The 19,615-nt window shown below is 41.3% G+C and overlaps 1 protein-coding gene and 1 pseudogene across 1 annotated transcript; both read right to left on the bottom strand.

Annotated features, from left to right (window-relative positions):
* Positions 1-5,663: 5,663 nt before the first annotated feature.
* Positions 5,664-7,779, bottom strand: LOC147418836 (uncharacterized). The gene is made up of 2 exons (XM_086505233.1): positions 5,827-7,779; positions 5,664-5,711 (listed from the first exon to the last, which is right to left on the bottom strand). Exons 1-2 carry the CDS (start codon positions 7,777-7,779, stop codon positions 5,664-5,666), a joined length of 2,001 nt encoding a protein of 666 aa, XP_086361359.1.
* Positions 7,780-8,078: 299 nt separating this feature from the next.
* LOC147418835 (uncharacterized) lies at positions 8,079-8,624 on the bottom strand (annotated as a pseudogene).
* Between the last annotated feature and the right edge of the window lie 10,991 nt (positions 8,625-19,615).

Here is a 19,615-nt window from a genome sequence, read left to right as displayed (position 1 = left end):
GTCAACGTATATTGCATTGAGTGTGGAGTTACTCATTTGATTCCTGATTGCCCTAAGAACCCGAGCAAAGGAGCAAAAACTACCTTGAACATGCTGGAAGAAGTGCCTTCTAGTGGAGGGTCAGAAATCGAAACAATCATACCTATTCAGGCAGTAACACGAGCCCAAACTCAAAAAATGACCAACGAACCCATAATTGAAGAGCCAAAAACCGATGCCCCAAGTTCAGAAACGAAAAAGCAGAGAAGCACTTGGAAAGCTAGAAAGGCGCGTATGAAAGCCAAGAGAGAACAAGAGTAAACGGCTCTATACGAGGAGTTAAAACACACAACGGATAGATTAGAGCGATTAGAGGATCTCGCTAGCCTAAGCTCACACACTGCGGCAACCATAGCACCCATGGAAATAGCAGAACCCAAAAGTGCAGGATCAAGAGGATCTATGCTGGCAAAAAAGTTAAATGAGCAGTTAGATGCACTGCTAAAAGCTTACAAAGCCAAACTCAAAAGAACCAAGCCCAAGAGCAAAGATGGATGACTTATCCATATGCTGAAATAGAAAAACAAAGGTTGGAAATGTGTAGAAAGATGATTGAAACAACTCAATCTTTGATAGAAAACCCACTTGGTAAACCTGCAAATTGGTATGAAGTACCAGCTCCAACCCCTATCAAACCAACTTTAGAGAAACAAGTAGAAATGAAGTAAAGACTCACGAATGTCTCTGAGTCTAGGGGAGAACCTATCATAGTGCCAAACACAATAGATGAGGCAAGTGAGGGATTCCAACTTAAAACATTGGTAGAAATGGGTAAGGATTGTAACGGTTTAGATGACTTGTGGAAGCAAATTTGTGATGCCAACGAAGCCAACATGGCGAGTTACCACATGAATAGCATGAGAAAAGAGAAAAATGATATCTTACCTCCTATTAAAGAATTTGAGGCAGGATCACAAATGAACTTTGATATACATTCACAAAGGGGAGACCATGGATCAATTAGTTCTGGGCACAGCCAAACAGACTCGCTAAAAACTCTACCCTCTTACCTAGGAGAGTATGAGGCCAAGTCTTAGGTGAGAGCAATCCCATCTCAAAGACTGTCTTCTAACAGAGTGATGGATTCACAAGGGTTGATTGAGTTATTGTCCACCCCGGTGGCATGCACAATCACATTAGCCGAACTCCTAAGTCTACGACCAAACATCTGGACCACCGTAGGCAAATGCTTAGAAAAATTTGGAGTGAAAGACCCCACCTTGAAGCTTCAGGAAGGGATCAGAGAATTGGACAGGCCTCAACTAAACACTAGGCCAGTACCTTTAAACAAGGCTGGTGAATATTGTGATGGAGAAGATGGAAACACCATGCTACCAGTAGAATTCCAAGGAGTAGTTTCCAAAGCTATTCTTGACAGTGGAGCAGGAGTTGCTATCGCCACTAAGAAAATTTGGAAAAAATGGGGAAAACCGACTTTGAGAGCTACCAGAATGAAATTGCAATTGGCAGACGGGTTCATGGAAAAGCCTCTAGGACTCATAGAAAAAGTAATTGTCACCTCGTGTGGAATCGAGTATCAGCATACGTTTGCAATAGTCGATTTCGACAAAAAGAACAATTATGAGATCATCTTGGGAAGACCATTCATGAAACAATTAAAGATGGTCCAGGATTGGGGTTACGACCACATATACCTCAGACATGGCGAGACTACAACCAAATTTCACTTGAAAGAACATAGTTATAAAGATGTGAACCAGACACCAGTAGAAGAGTTTTATTCAGCTACATTGGCAGGGTCAGAACTCCCAGCATGGTTAGGGCAACAAAAAGAGCTATGCATGTGTGGAGCTTCACGTTGCGGGAGCTTAAAAAGAGAGGAATGCGTCTTAGAAAGAGCGATTGAGGACAAGGATTATATTCGGAACCTTTTTCTGAAGATTCCTTAGAACCTCAGGAATGGAAACACATGCTAGCAACATTGGATGTCCGTATCATTACAGATCGCCCAACGACAAAATTTTGTGATAAGGATGGCTATGATGTGCTACCCTATTACATGGTAAGCATTATACCAGGAAGAGATGAGCTTGTAGAAGCACGAGAACCAGAAGAGTTTTATAACTCCTCTAAGCATCTTGAGGTAAATAACGATGCAGATAACGAGTGTTCAGACAGCTGAAGCGAGCGTGGGGAGAAAACAAAGAATATTAAGTTTTATGATTTTGCCAATCAGCACCCTAGACGCGAGGAACGATATAGGAAAAAACAAGCAGAAAACAAAATGAGAGAAAACCTGATGCCCAAGATAAAAGATAAAACTTACTATCTAATGCTTGTCAAAGCAGAGGATTGTGTAAAAGACCAAATATCAGAGAGATTCTCGAGAGTGCGAAGGGAAGGAACGCAAGAGGAAATAAAACAAATACAGAAAGCTAAAACAGAAACAAAATCTCAAAAATCTCCAAAAAAAAAAAAAAACAACAAAAGACAGAGTGGACCAAGTTGGAGCGTAAAAAGAAATACCAAGAACTAAAACGGTCTTTACGGGAGGTATGGACTATAGAGGGAGATAGTGATGGTGGTAAGGAGGAGTCAGAAAAAGAAAATATGAATATACCATCACACTATCGGAAATTCACCATCCAAGACAAAAAAATCAGCATGACACCACCAGTCACGGAAAGAATAAACCAAGAATCTTACGATGGGCCGAAAAATGCAAAACGGATAGACCTCGTTGAACCATGTGAAAAGCCTCAGCCGGTCTATATAGCGACTGATTTAGAGCCTGTCATAAAAATTAATATCTATCCAACCCAAATGATTTTCTCATATTAAACTGATCACTTAATGTGGGAGAATACACAGGAACAAGGGTTCAGATATAGACATGTGCTTATAGATCTATCTCAACATGGGGCCAATGGTTAAGGGGCCCAAATGAGAGATGGTCTATCAAACAGTAAGGCTAACCAATGGAGCATAAGACCTTAGGGTTAGATTCATTGAAGACCTCCAATAATGTGTGTAAAAGTCCTTTGACCTTAGGCAAGCTAGGGCTGAGCTTGAGGTGGGAACCCGGCCTAAGCTCGAGGTGCTTGTCCTGCTTGAGGTGCTTGTCCTGCTTGAGGTGCTTGACATGCTTGAGGTGCTTTACATGCTTGAGGTGCTTGATTAAGATGCTTGAGGTGCTTGACTGGCTCCATGCTTGAGGTGCTTCACTTGCTACATGATTAAGGTGCTTGAGGTGCCTTGAGATGCTTGCCTGAGATGCTTGTGGGAACACCCCCTAGTTCAAGTGCTTTGTCATGCTTGATGACTAAGGGGCTTGCTCATCCAAAGTCAAAAAGATCCCTACAAGGAGGGGGGCGAGCCTACAAGGGGGGGGATGAAAGAGAACACACACACACACACAAGGGAAACCCCATCTTGAAGAGGCAGCAAGGACACTTGTCAAGTTCCTCCTTATGTTGCCCTCATGGTGTGCCTGAAGCCTATTGGTTGGCCACCCAAGAGGTCCAATGATAATTTAGGATATTTAATTAATTGATTTTGTATTTATCAAGTCCTCTCTCTCAAAGGGGAAAGGGGGACACTTGTCCCAAGGCTACCCCTGTTGCTTGTAATGGCTCCTGCTTGTGATTGGCTAGGCCTAGAGGGGTCCAATGAGCTTCAAGCATGAGCTACAAGGGGGGGTCGACCCAAGCAAGCTAGGGGGTTGCTTAGGGGGTATACTCACCCACACACACTCACAAAAACTCTCATGGGGTGCTATGCAAAGTGCAAGAGCTCCATCTCCTTCTCGAAGCTCCTTGAGAAGTAGAGAGCCTACACCAACTCTCTTGGCTATGGAATGCAAATCCAACCAAGAGCTATGCTTCAATGCTTAAGCTTGCCATCTTCTTCTTCTTCATTACTATGCTATTATGTATGCTAGCAACAAGAGTATGATAAGTGAGGAACTAATTCTTTCTCCTATGAAATGTTTCTTCTTCCTCTTCCCTACCCTCATTCCCTGCTAGCTCTCTCCACCTTCAAAGGTGTTTGAGGTCTTGGGATTGAGGCTTGGGATAGTTAATGCTTTCTACAAGTGCATGTTATGCTTATTGCAAGAAGGCTAATGGTTTATTGCAAGTAGATTAATTACTTAATGCAAGTAGATTAATTGTATTGCAAGGTAGATTAATTATTGCTTTAAGCACAAGTTGATGCATAAAAGTATACATCTTCATGCACTCAAATGATTTAGGGAACACAAAGATTAATGATGTTCACAAGTTCTTGATTGTTTTCAAGCTAAGATTGATTGTTGAAATTATGCAAAAGCTTGGTGTGTGAACCTTCCATCTCCATATTGCCAAGGAGGTCTCAAAGAACACAAAGATTGTATTGTACCAAGTCTCTCTTAATGAGAGAATCTATAATACAAATGCCTTTTGGAGGGGGGACCGGCTCCACATAAATCCGGTCCTCAACTGTTGTCATATTCTCTACACTCTCTCTCTTGTAAAAGTATTGTTCATGCCTAGTTAATTAAGTGTTATGATAGAGTTGCTACTACCAATTAAGTTCACCCTCTATGCTCTCAAAATTGCTCACTCTAAATTCCGCTATTCTCTAAGTTCATAGGCCATTCCCATAACATTGGTATTAGAGCATTTGGTTTCTCTTTTCTTGCTTAAGAAGAGGGGTCCTTAAGTAGCCTATAAATGGTTGATGTTGTTAATTATAATAGGGTAAGCGGAACTGGGATCTAATATCGGTTTTGTTAAGCCCACTATGTGGGGGATGGTGCACACCTCGGGAGCTTTGGACTTAATAATGGAGTCTTTTTAGACTTGCCTACGGCTTTACCATTATTGAGCCATAAGAAGTCCGAAAGGAGCTAGCCCTTGGCAATTCTGCTATGTTAGACCTACTCCTCTACTCTCTATAATTAACCACTTTGAGCCGTGGGTGTAGATACTTAAGAGCCGATTTTCAAAGGCTAAGAGGAGTGGCAACTAAGGTTTTGAATTGCCAAAGCATACACTAAGTACATACATAAATTCTGTTAACATGGCTGACAATAATCAAGAGAGTAGAATGAACATTGATAACTTTGATTTTGCACATGAAAGTGCTAATAATGATGCTCCCATGTTTATCAAATGTCTTGTTTCTAAGCTGCAACAAGCTATGGAAAACCCATTCCTACAAGGTGAAGTTTTCCAACAACTTCATAGTTATGGGATTATCCAAACTCCCCCAAAAGAGAGAGCACCTGAGAAGTCTCTTCATGAGATTTCCAAGAGAGGGCTCTCTACGGCGAGAGAAGAGGAGAACCCATACGAAGCGCTTAAATGTTTACTAGCGGGCTTACCTCCATCCAAGAAGAAAGATAAAGTCTCTACTTTAGAGCCTTCACCAATAGGAGGAGAAGGAAGTGAGTCTTCCAATACTTCCAAAGATATGGCTCCAAGAAGACAGCAGCCTCAACGATATCCAACTTCCCCCAAGAGGGAAAGATCACTGCAAAGTCCTCCTCCTCGTTATCACAAAAGGGAAGAGAGGTACCAAATAAAGGAAAAGGAGAGAAAGAGGGAACTTAGGGGCTACTGCTCGCTTAGGTGGTAGCCCAGCTGGAAGCTGCGGCGGTACCACGTCCTTGAATTCTTCAATCACCTTGATGATGCGACTATCCCCGATAGTGCACTCTTCGTCTGAATCTGCTAGTGTTACTTTCATCACACAGCAGTGAACCTGGGCCCCTTGTTTGAGAGCCTTCTCTGCTTGCTTTGGTGAGATCCACATTGAGTCTGGGACTAGGTCATCCCAGCTAACTCGAGTCTTCCCTTTTTCCGTTTTCGTCGGCGTTGGTGTCTTAGTTTGAGCTGCGTTCACCTGCCCTCGGGCTTGAGGTGGCACGTAAGGTTGTGGTTTCGGCGGAGCTTTTTCTTGAGTAGTCTTGCGGGCAGGAGGCGTGTCCATAGGTCGGATGATCGGGACAATCACCCCCTTACCATTCATGTCCAGCATCAGTTGATTCATGCCCTTGGCATACAACCCCATCACGTAGGAGTCATACCAGGCCAGGCCAAACATCATGTCGTAGGAGTCCATGGGTACGACGATGAAGTCCACTTTGGCTCGCCATTCACCTACTTGGACCGCCACGTCGTAAGCCATCGCGGTGTTCGAGTCTTCGCCTTGTACGAAGCCCACTGAGATGCTTCGTCCTCCTCCGAGCTTGCAGGTCTTTACTCCCAAGCGTTTGGCACATGATGGTGAGATGATGTTGTGACTCGCTCCCGAGTCGAGCATCGCCAATTGTGACTGCCCGTTGATCACCGCCTTGACATACATATTTGGGATCGGTTTGATACGAGCTGCTAGGCAGTGTAGAGAAGCTTTGATGGCTCCTACACGGACCGTCCCTTCGGTAGACTCTCTGTTTCCACTTTCAGACTCTTGCTCCGTGATCTCAGTGATCTGCACTTGTGAAGATCCTGTCCTGTCAGCGTTGGTCTCATTGGCCCAAGCGGAGTGAGCTCGAGACTGAGAGCTAGCTTTGTGACAATCACTATCCCAGTGAGGACCCCCACAGTTACGGCATGGGCGGGAAGGATTTGCCCTCCAAGGCAGCGTCCGTTGAGGGGTCCCTCCAGGCTGGTTCACCGAGAAGTTCCTGCTACTCGACGAGCCGCTGTAGCTGCTTGGCGCATTGTTGCGAAAGTTCCCGTACAGTCGGGGTTGGTTTGACAAGCTGCCTGCGGGCTCACTCCTTTGGGGCCCAGCTGAAGACTGATTTTTGTTCGAGTTGGAAGGGGTATTCCCACTTCCCCCAGACTTTGTGTTGGTGGCCCCCTTTCGGCGCAAGTTTGAGTCCACTAGCCTTTCTGCCATGGCCAGCGCTGCCATGTAGTCGACCGGATTCTGCTTTTCGATCTCCCTACGGGCCCAGTCCTTGAGCCCATATAGGAAACCATGGAGTCTCACTCTCTCCCAAGTCATCTGTTCCACTTTCAGCATGGACTGCCTGTATTTGGACACATACTCCTGCAGCTTGCTTTCGCCTTGGGTGATGGTCCTCCATTCGTCTAAGTGTCTGAAGTCTTCATTCTTCGGAACGAAGTAGTCCCGCATCTCAGCCTTGAGGCGGGTCCATGACATGTAGGGGTTTTTCCTTTCTTCTAGGAGGAACCAACTGTAAGCGTCCTCTGCTAAGAAATGAGACACCACGGATGTCCATAAATGTTCTTCCATTTTGCTTGTGCGGTAGAAACTCTCTGTGTCGCGGATCCATTTCTCCAGTATCATTGAGTCCCGTTGCCCTGAGTAGGGAGTGGGTTTGATAGGCTTGAAACTCCCCATCCCATCACTCCCACTCGCGGGAGCTCCCGACGTGCTTGCCGGCCCTTTTCCTTTGTCTGCTGTGGCATTTTGAGCATTCAGCAGACTTACCTGTACGAGCTGTTGAACCAGCGCGGCTTGAGACTCTAGTATAGCCTCCCACCTTTCCATTCTGTCATTGCGGGGAGGGTCGTTCCTCTCCCCATGAAATGAGTCTCCATCCGCGTGACTCATTTCGTTGGGTGACGAAGGCGCGGACTCAAACTCTGGCCCGGCTTCACTGATAGGGTCTAGGCGTTGTAGTCTCCCTTGAGAACGTATCCACCTGGAATACTCCCAAGAGTCAATTACACCGTCCACTGCAATTTCTTCTAATCTTGCGGCGGGTAGGGGAGTGCTGCTGGAGTCACTTTCGGCGGGTCTTTGTCCCCCTCTGTTAGGCATAGACCAGCTTTTGAATTTCTAGCTCTGATACCAAGTGTTACGGGACCCTGAAGAGCGGCCCGTAAATGGAACTTAGGGGCCGCGCGCGTTCGCCGATCCTTCACCTGAACACAAGTTAGCCGACTTCACAACAAGTTGAGCAAGTATTTCAAAGGGACGCGCGAGACAAGATTGTTGAAACAAGCCCGTGACGGGCGCTTTGTATTGATTCAAAAAGTTGATTACAAAGGGACGGAGGCCTCTCCAGCGCCTCTGAAGACTGGGTTAACCTAACTTCAACCTAGAATGGGTAAATGGTTTTATGGACGTGAGGACTGCCACCCCGGCTCCGGTTGAACAACCGGCCCCCTCTTGGCTACCCCGGCAGGATGCGCACGGTTCACCAAGAGTGGAGTACTACTTCCTTATAAGTCCTTTAATTCGGGGCGCTCAGGCAAACCACCCAAGCCCCATGTCCTTGAGGTAGAAATCCCTCTCAAGGAGTCACCGTCGGTCCCTTCCAGGAGCCGCGGTTCCAAAATCTTATCAAAACGCCGAAACGGCCCCGCGGTTGCGTCCCGGGCCGTTTTGGACCACGGGACCCCCGGGGACCCGGCCACGGCCCAAGCGGGGCTCTTACTTGCATAGAGTCTTTCGGGGGCTCCCGGAGTCATGTTTTGTCCACAGGAGCGACGGGTCCACGAGTCGTCATATCGGCCCACGGGGAGCATGGCCGCGGAGAGGGGCAATTCACCAAACGGGGCCTCGGTCCCCCTCAAGTGCCGTCCACGGTGAGAAGTTAGGTTAGCGGGAGTTAGGTTAGAAATGGGAACGTGGACCGCCGGGCCGCATGAGGGACAGCCCATGTGGGGGCGCTAGGGGCAAGGAGGGACCGCCGGCGCGCGTGGAAAAAAGTTCCCTCTCACGAGGAGCCCAACTTCCTCATATTCCAATGAAGGTAGCGGCTCTTCTCTCAAAGAGCCCAAGAGGAAAGGCCATTGCAAGTTCTATCCGGTATGGAGAAGGTCCAAGAAGCTAAATAAGTTCAAAGAGGGAGGGAAGAACACCACTTTCCTTGCCTATGCTCGCACCTTTGGTGCTATGGACAAGGTCTTGGCATTCATCCAACAGCTTGATGCGGCCTTTGGTGATGAGGGCTTCATAGAGTCCTCTAAACTGCGTCAAGTATCTATGCATTACCAAAGTTCCGCTCGACAATGGTGGGATAGCCTACAAGCCCAAAGAAAAGCTCCAAAGACATGGAAGGCCTTAAGAGCCTCCATCATAAAACAGTTTCTGGCAAGCAACGCTCAAGAAAATGTCCTCACAGAATGGCAAAACTTGAAACTCTCTCCCTATGAGTCTATCCAAAAGTATGTAGATAAGTTTTGGGATTTATTTCTCAAAGCCACTATCTACAAAAAGATAGACTTTGGGGAGCAAGAGCAACAATTATGTGCGGGTATTTCTGAAGAGAAGGCCGAGTATATTAACTCACAAAGGCCTAATACCATATCGGCGGTCATACACCATACTATGGTCTCCTCTCAAATCGATTCCCAACAAGGGGTTAAGAAAAACTCTAAAACCATGGAAGTGAAGGATCAAAATGAGCCTAGAGGGAGGACTAATGCTCAAACTTCCTCCAAAGGCAACTCTAGCAACACCGATAACAAAGTTAAGGAGAAAGGAGTCTATAAAGGTAAGAATAAACTCTCTGCAATAGAGCTAGAGTGTTATCGTAAGGATAACAAATGCAACAAGTGTGGACAACAAGGGCATGTCTATCGTGCTTGTCCCCAAAGAAATGCACGCAACAAGCCACCTTGAGTTTCTATGTTGGAAACTCCAAAAGAGGATGCTTATAGAAAAAGGCTTTTGTTTTTCCTATGCTAGAAGATATGTACATACATGTTTATGAGTCGGGTAGTATCCTATCCCTTGTAAATATGCATGCTTTCACAAGTTAATGAAAATTTATATTTTCATATATATGATTTCTGTTAGAAAGTCTATAAATGAATTTAATGTTTCAACCAATAACAATATTATTAAATAAATAATTAAAAAAAAAACGGGAATCAAGAGGAATTAGAATTGTCTAAATTCCTAAATGGATTCCAAAATGTTTTTAATGATGATACCCCCGTGAGCTATCTCCACAATGAGGGGACAATGGCCATACAATGGAGATTTTACCATGAAGCTCATTGCCTAATAAGCCTCCTTATTGAGCTTTACAAGCTCCACAAGAGGAGTTCAAAAAGGCAATAACATGGACTGGTAAGTTTCGAGAGAGATTCAATACTTAGGTCACATTATCTCTAAAGGTGGTATTTCTATGGATCCACAAAAAGTAGAGGTAATAAAAGATGGCCTAATCCAAGGAATCTACATGAGTTGCAAAGCTCTAAAGGTATGAGTGCATACTAAAGATGATTCATAGGAAAAATCCATGCTTAAAGTAGGTCCAATACATGACTTAACAAAAAAGAACGTTAAGTATACATGGACCGCAAAGAGAGAAAAATACTTCTAAAAAGTTTAAAGAGAAACTTATTTCTCAACTTATGGGATCTCTCAAAGATATTTGAGGTCCAATGTAATGCCTGGATGATTGCCTTTGAGCAAAACTTTGCTTCAAGAAGGGAATACCATAGCATACGAGATTCAAAGACTCAACTCCAATAAGAGAATGTTGGTCATATACAAAAGGACCTATGAGCTGTTTTAAATGCTCTAGACACATGGAAGTACTTCTTGCGGACTCCATTCATGATGCAAACCAAGCTCTCGGACAATCAAATGAGGTAGGAAAATTTCTTTTTGCAACTTAAATTCTACTTTGCTCACATTGCTGGCAAGCACAATCATGTAGCCGATGCACTTTCCCAATGGCCAAGGGTAGATAGGATATCAATAGCAACTTACAATGAGCTATGTTTTATGATAGTTAAATATGCTTCTAACCCAGACTTTAGGGATATGATAATAGCCTTACAAATGGAAGAAAAAGAACCACTCACGTAAAAGGATGGTTATCTTCCATACCTCAATAGGCTATATCTTCCTTGGTTCCCATGCTCCTTCCATATGCGGGGCAAAAAGGAATTTGAATTTGCTCTGCTAGGAGTAAAAGCATACTTGTATTGGCTTACCAAGAAACAATAACATACAAGAGAATGTTTCAAAATGTATGGTATACCAAAAGATGAAGTATGAAAAAAGGACCATGGCTTGCCAACATCTAATAGTGTTGGATAGAAATCCTACCATGATCATTAATTTTTGATAGAATCTCTATCAGAACTGGAGTAACCCTCTTATGTCGGCCTACTATTACAATGGATGGCCAAAAGATACAAAACTAATAACCCTTGATCTACTAAAAGCCTGTGATTCGAAGTAGATCAATGCTCAAAATGAACATACTTCTAAGGAGAAACTACCTTTCAAGGCTAAAGACGGAAGATCCGAAAGTCCCTTGTAGCTTAAGATACCTGGGAAGATCTTCATTGCAAAAGAGTATAGCCGAGATCAAAAAGAATCTTTTTACAAGATTAAACAGGCTATATCCATTTATTAGCTAGGCAAAAGAGGCTCCTGCCGTTAGGCACAAAAGAGCCTTATCCTTATAAATAAAAAAAAAGTTGGGTCTTACTAACTTTTCCCAAGGTTCATCTAAGGCAAATTACACACAAATGAAGACCCGCCACAGATCGAGGATGAAGCAGAGGAGCTCCAACCCAAGTTCATCCTTCAACAAGAAGACAAGGTATTAAGAAATGGTAAGATTACTGACAGTATCTTATTTAATTATCCTTTCAAAGATGCTAAATGCATGCAAAGAACATGGCTTAAGGATAATATGAACCTTGTTAATGATTCTTACAATGACACAAAAGAGTAAGCAAATGTAAAAGAAATGAATTTTAAATGATCAATGTTTTTGTCTTATAAGACTCTCTTTTTATGTTTTGTGCACAAATTTTAAAGTATGCATACTTAGGATCATGTTTGTGGTGACTACGTCTCCCAAACACCAAGTAGACCTTGTCACTCTACTTTGGAAGTATGATATGGACTAAAAAGAGCAGACATGCTTGCGGCAAACAATGTCTCTCAAGCACCAAGTGGATTAGTCATCCACTCTGGAATGATGTCGTAGGGTAAAAATGGATCCTCTACCCGCTAAGACCAATGGACTAATGGGTGAGACTTTACCATCTCTACCTCATAGTCGAGGACAACTATGATTTCAAGAGAGAGGTAATGTCATAAAAATTAATATCTATCCAACCCAAATGATTTTCTCATATTAAACTGATCACTTAATGTGGGAGAATACACGAGAACAAGGGTTAAGATATAGACATGTGCTTATAGATCTATCTCAACACGGGGCCAATGGTTAAGGGGCCCAAATGAGAGATGGTCTATCAAAGAGCAAGGCTAACCAATGGAGCATATGTTATACTTGAATTGACTTGACGATCAATTCAGAGACTACCCATTCAAAAATTCAATCTTCATAGGATTGGTGGATAATTATGAACCCAAAGACTTCAACCCAAATAGGAAATTCAAAAATATTAGACCTAGACCAGCATAACTTCAACCAAAGTCAAAGAACTCCTGAAAACCAAGGGAAATTTATACCAAGAAACCCACCTGTTGTGCAAAATGGGCCACCAAACAACAAGGACAACAATGGGACTAACTTCAACCTCCAACCTCATCCAAGAGGAGGAGGAGGAAATCAAAGACCTCAAGGAATAGTCCAGACCAATAGAGCTCAAGGTGCTAGAGGTGAAGGGAATCAAGAAAATGTATATGTTCATGTTGTGATAGAACATTTAGGAGCGAATGAACAATTTTCATTGATTCAAACCCAACAGAGTATCAAGGTAACCATTTAACCTTATTGATTGATTCTGGGAGTACACATTCTTTCATCTCTCTTAAATGCATTAGAAACCTCATTCTTCTTGAACACCCTGATTTATACCTTACAATGGAATTAGCTATGGGTAGGAAGGTTAAGTTTTGAGTAACTTGAATTTTTTTCTAGATGGTCACAACTTCAGCTCATTTTGAAGTCTTATCCATAGGAGTCTATGAAGGAATTCTAAGAATGGATTGTCTTGAGGTCAATGGTGCTCACATACATTGCAAAAATGCTTCATTGACTTTTGTTAATGAGTGAAAATCCAAAGGTACAGTTATTGGAAAATGGAAGAAACCTAAAGTTCAACAAGTGAAATTTACCAAACTAATGAAGGGCTACAAAAAGAATGAAATGATTTATGCAGTATAGCTTAACCCTGCAAAAAGGAAACGAGACACAGCTGAACCCAAATGGTTGATAAAATTTGATGATATATTTCCTGACAATATTTCATAGTTATCACCTAAGACTAAGTTGATCATGCAATAGAGATTATCCTAGGAGCTCAACTAGCTACTCCTTAGTGCATGAGTCTGCAAAAATCAAAGATCAACTCACTCAAGTTATTGAACAAGGCTTCATTTGACCTAGTGTTTCTCCATGGAGTTCTCCTGTTCTTTTTAATCAAAATAAGGATGGTACTCTACATCTTTGTATTGATTATTGTGAATTTAATTAGGTAATAGTTAAGAATAAGTATGCAATACCAAGGATTGATGAGTTACTTGATCAATTACATGGAACTTCTATGTTCACAAAAATTGATCTTAAGATAGGGTATTATCAAATCTGAATCAAAGAGGAAGATATACCAAAGACAAGTTTCAAAACTTGATTTGGACATTATGAGTTTAGAGTCATAACTTTTGGACTTATGAATGCTCCTACAACTTTTAATAATCTTATGACTGATGTGTTTAGAGAATGATCTTTTTCTTATCTTCGTTGATGATATTCTGGTTTACTGAAAGAACATAGAAGAACATGAACAACATGTATGATGATTACTTGAGCTTCTACGGCAGAATCAACTTTATACTAAGCATAGAAAATGCACCTTCTTCACTGACAAAGTGGACTACTTGGGATATATTCTATCCAAGGACGATGTTTCTTCTGATCCAAGTAAGATTGAGGATATTGGAGCTTGGCCTACACCTAAATTTTTCAAATAACTACATGGATTTGTTTGTTCAACATGATGGTATCGTACTTTTATTGAAGGCTATGCTACGATTGCATATCCACTGACTAATACCCTTAAAAAGACTAAAGTGTTTACTTGTAATGAACATGCTCAATATATCTTTGAGAAACACAAAGAAGCCAGCTTTGTTGAATGCTCCAATAGTACAACTTCCAAACTTCTCAAAGACATTCATTGTGCTCACTGATGCAAGTGGACAAGAAATTGATGGCATTCTATCACAAGAAGGAAGGCCAGTATCTTATGAATCTTGTAGGTTACATACTCATGATTTAAATTATCCTATGCATGATTTGAAAATGTTGTCCGTTGTTTGTGCTCTTAAAGTATGATGGCATTATCATGTTGGAAGGAGATTTGAATTACATACATATCATAAGAGCCTCAAGTGGATATACACCCAACTTGGTCTTAATATACAACAACAAATATGGATGGAGTTATTATGCAAATATGATTTTGGGATTGAATATAAACGTAGAGAGGAAAACTTATTGGCTGATTCTTTAAGAAAACAGAGTATTGTAGCAGCTATCACAACCTCTACTACCTCTTTAATTGACCTTATTCGTGAAAGTATGCCTCAGGATCTATATTACGCAAATATTTTGTATTTAATGAGCTTAAATAATCGCATAGAGAAACAAGAAAGGTAGATCAAAGGCTTCCATGTTGAAGACAATGATCTTTATTCCAACAGCCATCTTTATATCCCAAATCATGGTGCGCTCAAACTTTAGAAACTACAGGAATCTCATGATATACCTATTGCAAGACATCCAGGTCATATAAAAACTTATACTACCATAAGGAAGAGTTTAATTTTGGCTAGGACTAAAGCATGATGTGTTGAACTATGTTAGAAGATGTTTAATGTGTCAACATATTAAAATTGAACGAGTTCGATACCTTGGTAAGCTTCAACCTATTGATGCACCATAGATGAAAGGGGAATGCATATCCATGGATTTCATTACAGAACTTCCTACATCTGTGGGATATGACTCTATTTTTGTGGATGATATGCTTACAAAGATGACCCATTTTTTTCAATCAATACAAAATTTACGGCTAAGGATATATCTCAAGTTTTCATGAAAGTTGTCTTCATGTATCATGGCTTCTTAGGGGGGTCACTTAATAATTATGTGACTATCATGTGAGTGAATCAGAAGGGATTGCTAAATCTCTTTTTTGCTTATATTTTCACATAAAAAAGGATATCGCAAAATAGAATTGAAAAACAATTTATAGATTGAATAGGAAAAGAGTGTATCTTATTTATCAAAAATTCATAGATAAGGAGATTTAGAAATAGTCATTGAATGCACATGATATACACAATTTACAAAGTGACCCCCATTGGAGAATGGCTTACCGCATTGTATAATTTTGAATTGTGATGCAAAGTTCACCTCAAGTTTAATCCTTATTCTTAGTTACAGGAACCCAATTGGCCTTAAGTACTTCTTATCACCCTCAAATAGATGGGCAAATAGAGAGAATCAACCAAATTATTGAGGATATGTTGAGATATTGTTGTATGCATGAATAGATTAAATGTACAAGATATTTGTATTTGGTTGAATTTGTGTATAGCTCAATTAGAATGTCTCTTTTCCAAGCATTATATGGAAAAGGGTGTCTTACTCCACTAAGATGGATAGACCCTCTTATAAAAATTAAAGCATCCAAAGATATGTCATATGAAATGCAATTGGAGAAGGATCTCATACGACAAGACATAAAGACTGCTCAAGATAGTCAAAAGAGTTACACTGGACCTAAACAATCTATTCGACTCTTTGAAGAAGGATATATAGAATTTTTGAGAGTGAAATCTAAACGTAGCTCTTTATCAATGGGTCAATGTAAGAAGCCTAGTGCCAAATATTGTGGACCTTTTGTAATCATAGAGAGAATCAATGATCAGGCTTACAGCCTCTTGTTACCACTGCACATAAAGGTACATGATGTTTTCAATTCAGCTTACTCAAGGGGTATGTACCTGATCCAAATCACATTCTTGATGATTCTCTATTGTCTGCTTCCATCGATGGAACTTTTGAAGGATACCCTAAAGCAATTCTTCAAAGTAGAACTAAATCTCCTCGTAATTGGACCATTATTGAACACCTTGTTAAATAATCAACATATCCTGAGAAAGATGATGCTTAGGAATACGATGATGTAACTAGATTTCATATTGAGGTGAGGACACCTCAAATTTTTCAAGTGTGGGAGATATAAGATTCTTGATTTTTGGTAAAAATAAGAAAAATGTATTATAATACTTGCTTCATGATATTAAGTTTTAGAATGCTTGGTTGGTAGTGTTGTAAGGTTCTAAAGTGAAAAGCAAGGTCATTTTCATGTTTTGATAGGTCAGATGGACATTTGGTCAATTTTGAAAAAAATCCACCTTTTCTTTTTGCTTTTTCATGCTTTCTTGCAAAAAGCACTACCAGATCCTTAATCTATGAGTCCCACGGAAGCTATGGTTCAATTTTGTAAAAATCTATTTTTTGGATGTTTTCACGCTATTTTTAGTTTTTCATGAATTTTAGTGTTTTTTAGTGAAAAGCGAGTTTGTTTCTTATTTCGATGGATGAGGGGGAATCCGTGAATTTTTTTCCTTTTTATGCTATTTTTAGCTTTTTTCACTTTTCGGCGTTTTGAAAAACAACGTACTTTTTAGAATGATATAAAAGAAAAAAAATATTATTTTTAGTCAGTCGGATTTAAAAACGACCACCCGAAGAAAAAACGGGATTAAATGATATTTTACAGGAATTATTTTTATAAAAAGAGACACTATAAATACGTTGAGGTAGTATAAAAAAAAGTCATAATTATGTTGGGGCATCACGATGCAGCATAATCTAGTCATGGTCACATTAGTTGCCAAAATACTATCCAATTAGTCAATTCTCACTGCAAAAATGGAATAGTAAGTGGGAGAGCTCATTGCCAAAAGCAATGCCATGTTTTTAGAAAAGTTCCAAAAGTTGTGCAACTAAACCTTACAGAAGTGGTAGCACTACCTCTTGGCTTGGGACTCACCGTATCTATTATACGGAGTGGTGCAAGCTCTCCATCACCATCTCCATAAGATCTTCTCTCTTATTCGCGGGAAGAAGAAGAAGAAGAAAATTCTCTCTCTACTTGCTTACTATCTCCTCTTCTCTTTTCACGTTGTGCGCACTCTACAACGACTTCGTGGTGAAAACCTGTACATAGCTCTCATCACCGCTCTCTTGTGGCAAAGCAAGAGGCATCTTGACATCCTAAAATCAATCCTAAAGCATGGTAAGAATCTCTAAGCTCCATATCCATCATCTCTTTCTCACTCTATTCCGTTTTTTGAGTAGCTATCTCTCGATGGATGTTTTTTTGTATACAAGGGTATGTATGGACTTTTCGGGTGTGTATGAGGTTTCTCCATGCTTGTTCATCGTGTTTAGCACACTGATTTATGCACATGATGTTTTGATGTTCATGTGTGCACATAAAAAACGCTTTACGTTTCATGTCATGTAAGCAATAGAAACACTGTTTTGGTCATATCTTACAAACCACTATGAATCAAGCAAAACCTTTTAAACGAGAGATTAAACACATCATTTACAAGATTTTTTCTCTTGGTTTCATGAGAAAAATTTTGCACGAGCTAAGAGTTATGGTTTAAAAAAAAGCTTTTTGCCCACTACACAGTCAAAATTTTGGACCCCAGGCTCCTTGGAGAACCACTATATAGATTCATACAATGAGAAAACCCACTTAGTTCCATAAGGAGTGTGATCACATTGGCTCACTAAGCTCCACCAAGAATGTGTGTTCATTCTCCTTCTCCATCCCCCTTCTCTCCTTCCCTCTCTTGCATCCTGCATACATCGTTCCCCACAAGTGGTATCAAAGCACGGGCATCCCGACCCCGAGCCTCGGCTACCCGCGTGTGGAGCAAGCTCAAGGCAAGATAAAATCTTGGATATTTTGAAGCTTTGCAGGAAATTGGTAGCAAAGCGAGCAGGTTTCAAGTTTTGGAAAGCTTGACGGAATCGAGCTTGGAGAGTAACTACAAAGTTGTGAGCCCTCAGCTGAGAAAAAGAGCTCTCGGGCAAATGAGCAGGTGAAGTAGGGTCGGACAGAGTATTGGAGAGATTTGAAGCGGAGTAGGGACGCTTGCTAGCTTAGCAGTATGCTTGGTGTGAGCACACACACTTGAGAATAGGAAACAATTGAGATATGCAGGGTTGAGAAAGCATTGCAAAGAGTCAACAGTGCTGGGCAATCTTAATTGGAGAGCAAGGAGCTAGTAAATCAAAGCAAACAGAGAGCAATACAAAGCAAGGCCATTGGGAATTTTGCAAAGCAAAGTCAGGAAGCAGCAGAGCCAAATTGAGCAGGGCTTGTTGATTCCAACCACACACCGCCTAGAAGCTCAGATAAAGTTTGATTTTGGCTCTTCTTGACATCTGACAACAAATTTATTTATTTTAATAATCTTTCTCCATCATCAACTCACATTTCGGCTCCAGTTCACACACACTCGAGTTAAAGAGTGAGAGAGAGAGAGAGAGAGAGAGAGAGAGAGAGAGAGAGAGAGAGAGAACATGTCTTTGACATCGACACCTCGTCATCGCCATTGGAGACTCCCGTCCGATGAGAGGCAGTCTCAGCCGAGAGCCTCGTCCGATGAGAGGCCATCACTATCACCAACCCCTTCAGCAACAACCATGATAGGTCAAAAGAACAGGACAACAAGTCAAAGTCAAAAAGCTCGACAAATCTGGATACCAAAAAACCAGATCGGCCAAAATCAGATATGGATCAAGAAGACAAAGATCTCTAATGACAAATCACAAGATCCAACACCAAAAAAAAAAACAAGGAAAGCGTGCATGAATGGGTAAGAATATCACAAAGTCGCAAGCTTTCACAGCTCAGGTTTGGGCTCCAAAGAAGTTGATTCAAGCAGAAAAAAGTAAGGAATTCATTTGGATTCCAAAACAACCACAGTATCAATTTTTAAAGCCTGAATCCCATCCCCAACCAAGCATACAAGGGCTCAAGCAAAGACCACTGTTGACTCACACAACAAAAAGGTGGATCCCAAAGAAGTCTCTTCAAACACAAACGAAGCACGGGCAAGTATGGGTTCCCAAACGAGCGTCAGCAACAAAAAAACCAATAATTGCAAAGAAATGGGTCCCAAAGAAGAACAACAAAACTACTGTCAGTGCATTGCCGCTTGAATTCTTACAATTCTTCCTACGATTACAGTACAGTTAGAAGAGAGCAAGTCGCTTCAATCAAGCAACGATACAGAAGCTACAAAGACCATTAAATTGCTTAGAATAGGAAGTCTCGCCAACAAATGCCAATAAGAAAATTGCTTATACCCACATCTTGCACAACATAAATCTTTTCCATGCATTGACTGTGTATGCATAATAGGGCTACATTACAAGGCGTGCATAGGCACAACTTTTAATTGCCCAAGCACAACACATACCCTTTGCGATACCCTGTCGTGAAGGATGATTCCAAATAGGAAGGGGGAGGCATTCTGAATGTGGAACTAACATTATGACTATTAGAGGGCAATGTTTTGTGAGAGGCATTGAATTTTTGCGTTTTATTGTGATAATTTTTTGACGAAATTTAGAGTATATGCCCTCATAGTAGTGTTACAGAGGAGT

Source organism: Adiantum capillus-veneris, chromosome 29, assembly GCF_014529385.1.
Source record: "Adiantum capillus-veneris isolate H3 chromosome 29, ASM1452938v2, whole genome shotgun sequence".
Classification (NCBI taxonomy): Eukaryota; Viridiplantae; Streptophyta; class Polypodiopsida; order Polypodiales; family Pteridaceae; genus Adiantum; species Adiantum capillus-veneris.
Note: the sequence above shows the minus strand (reverse complement) of the source record. Positions and strands in the feature narration are given on the sequence as shown.

Coding starts and splice junctions, on each gene's coding strand:
- LOC147418836 (XM_086505233.1), bottom strand. CDS start 7,779: ATGCCTAACAGAGGGGGACAAAGACCCGCCGAAAGTGACTCCAGCAGC. Junction 5,712..5,826: donor CGGAAAAAGGGAAGACTCGA/GTTAGCTGGGAT, acceptor TAACACTAGCAG/ATTCAGACGAAGAGTGCACT.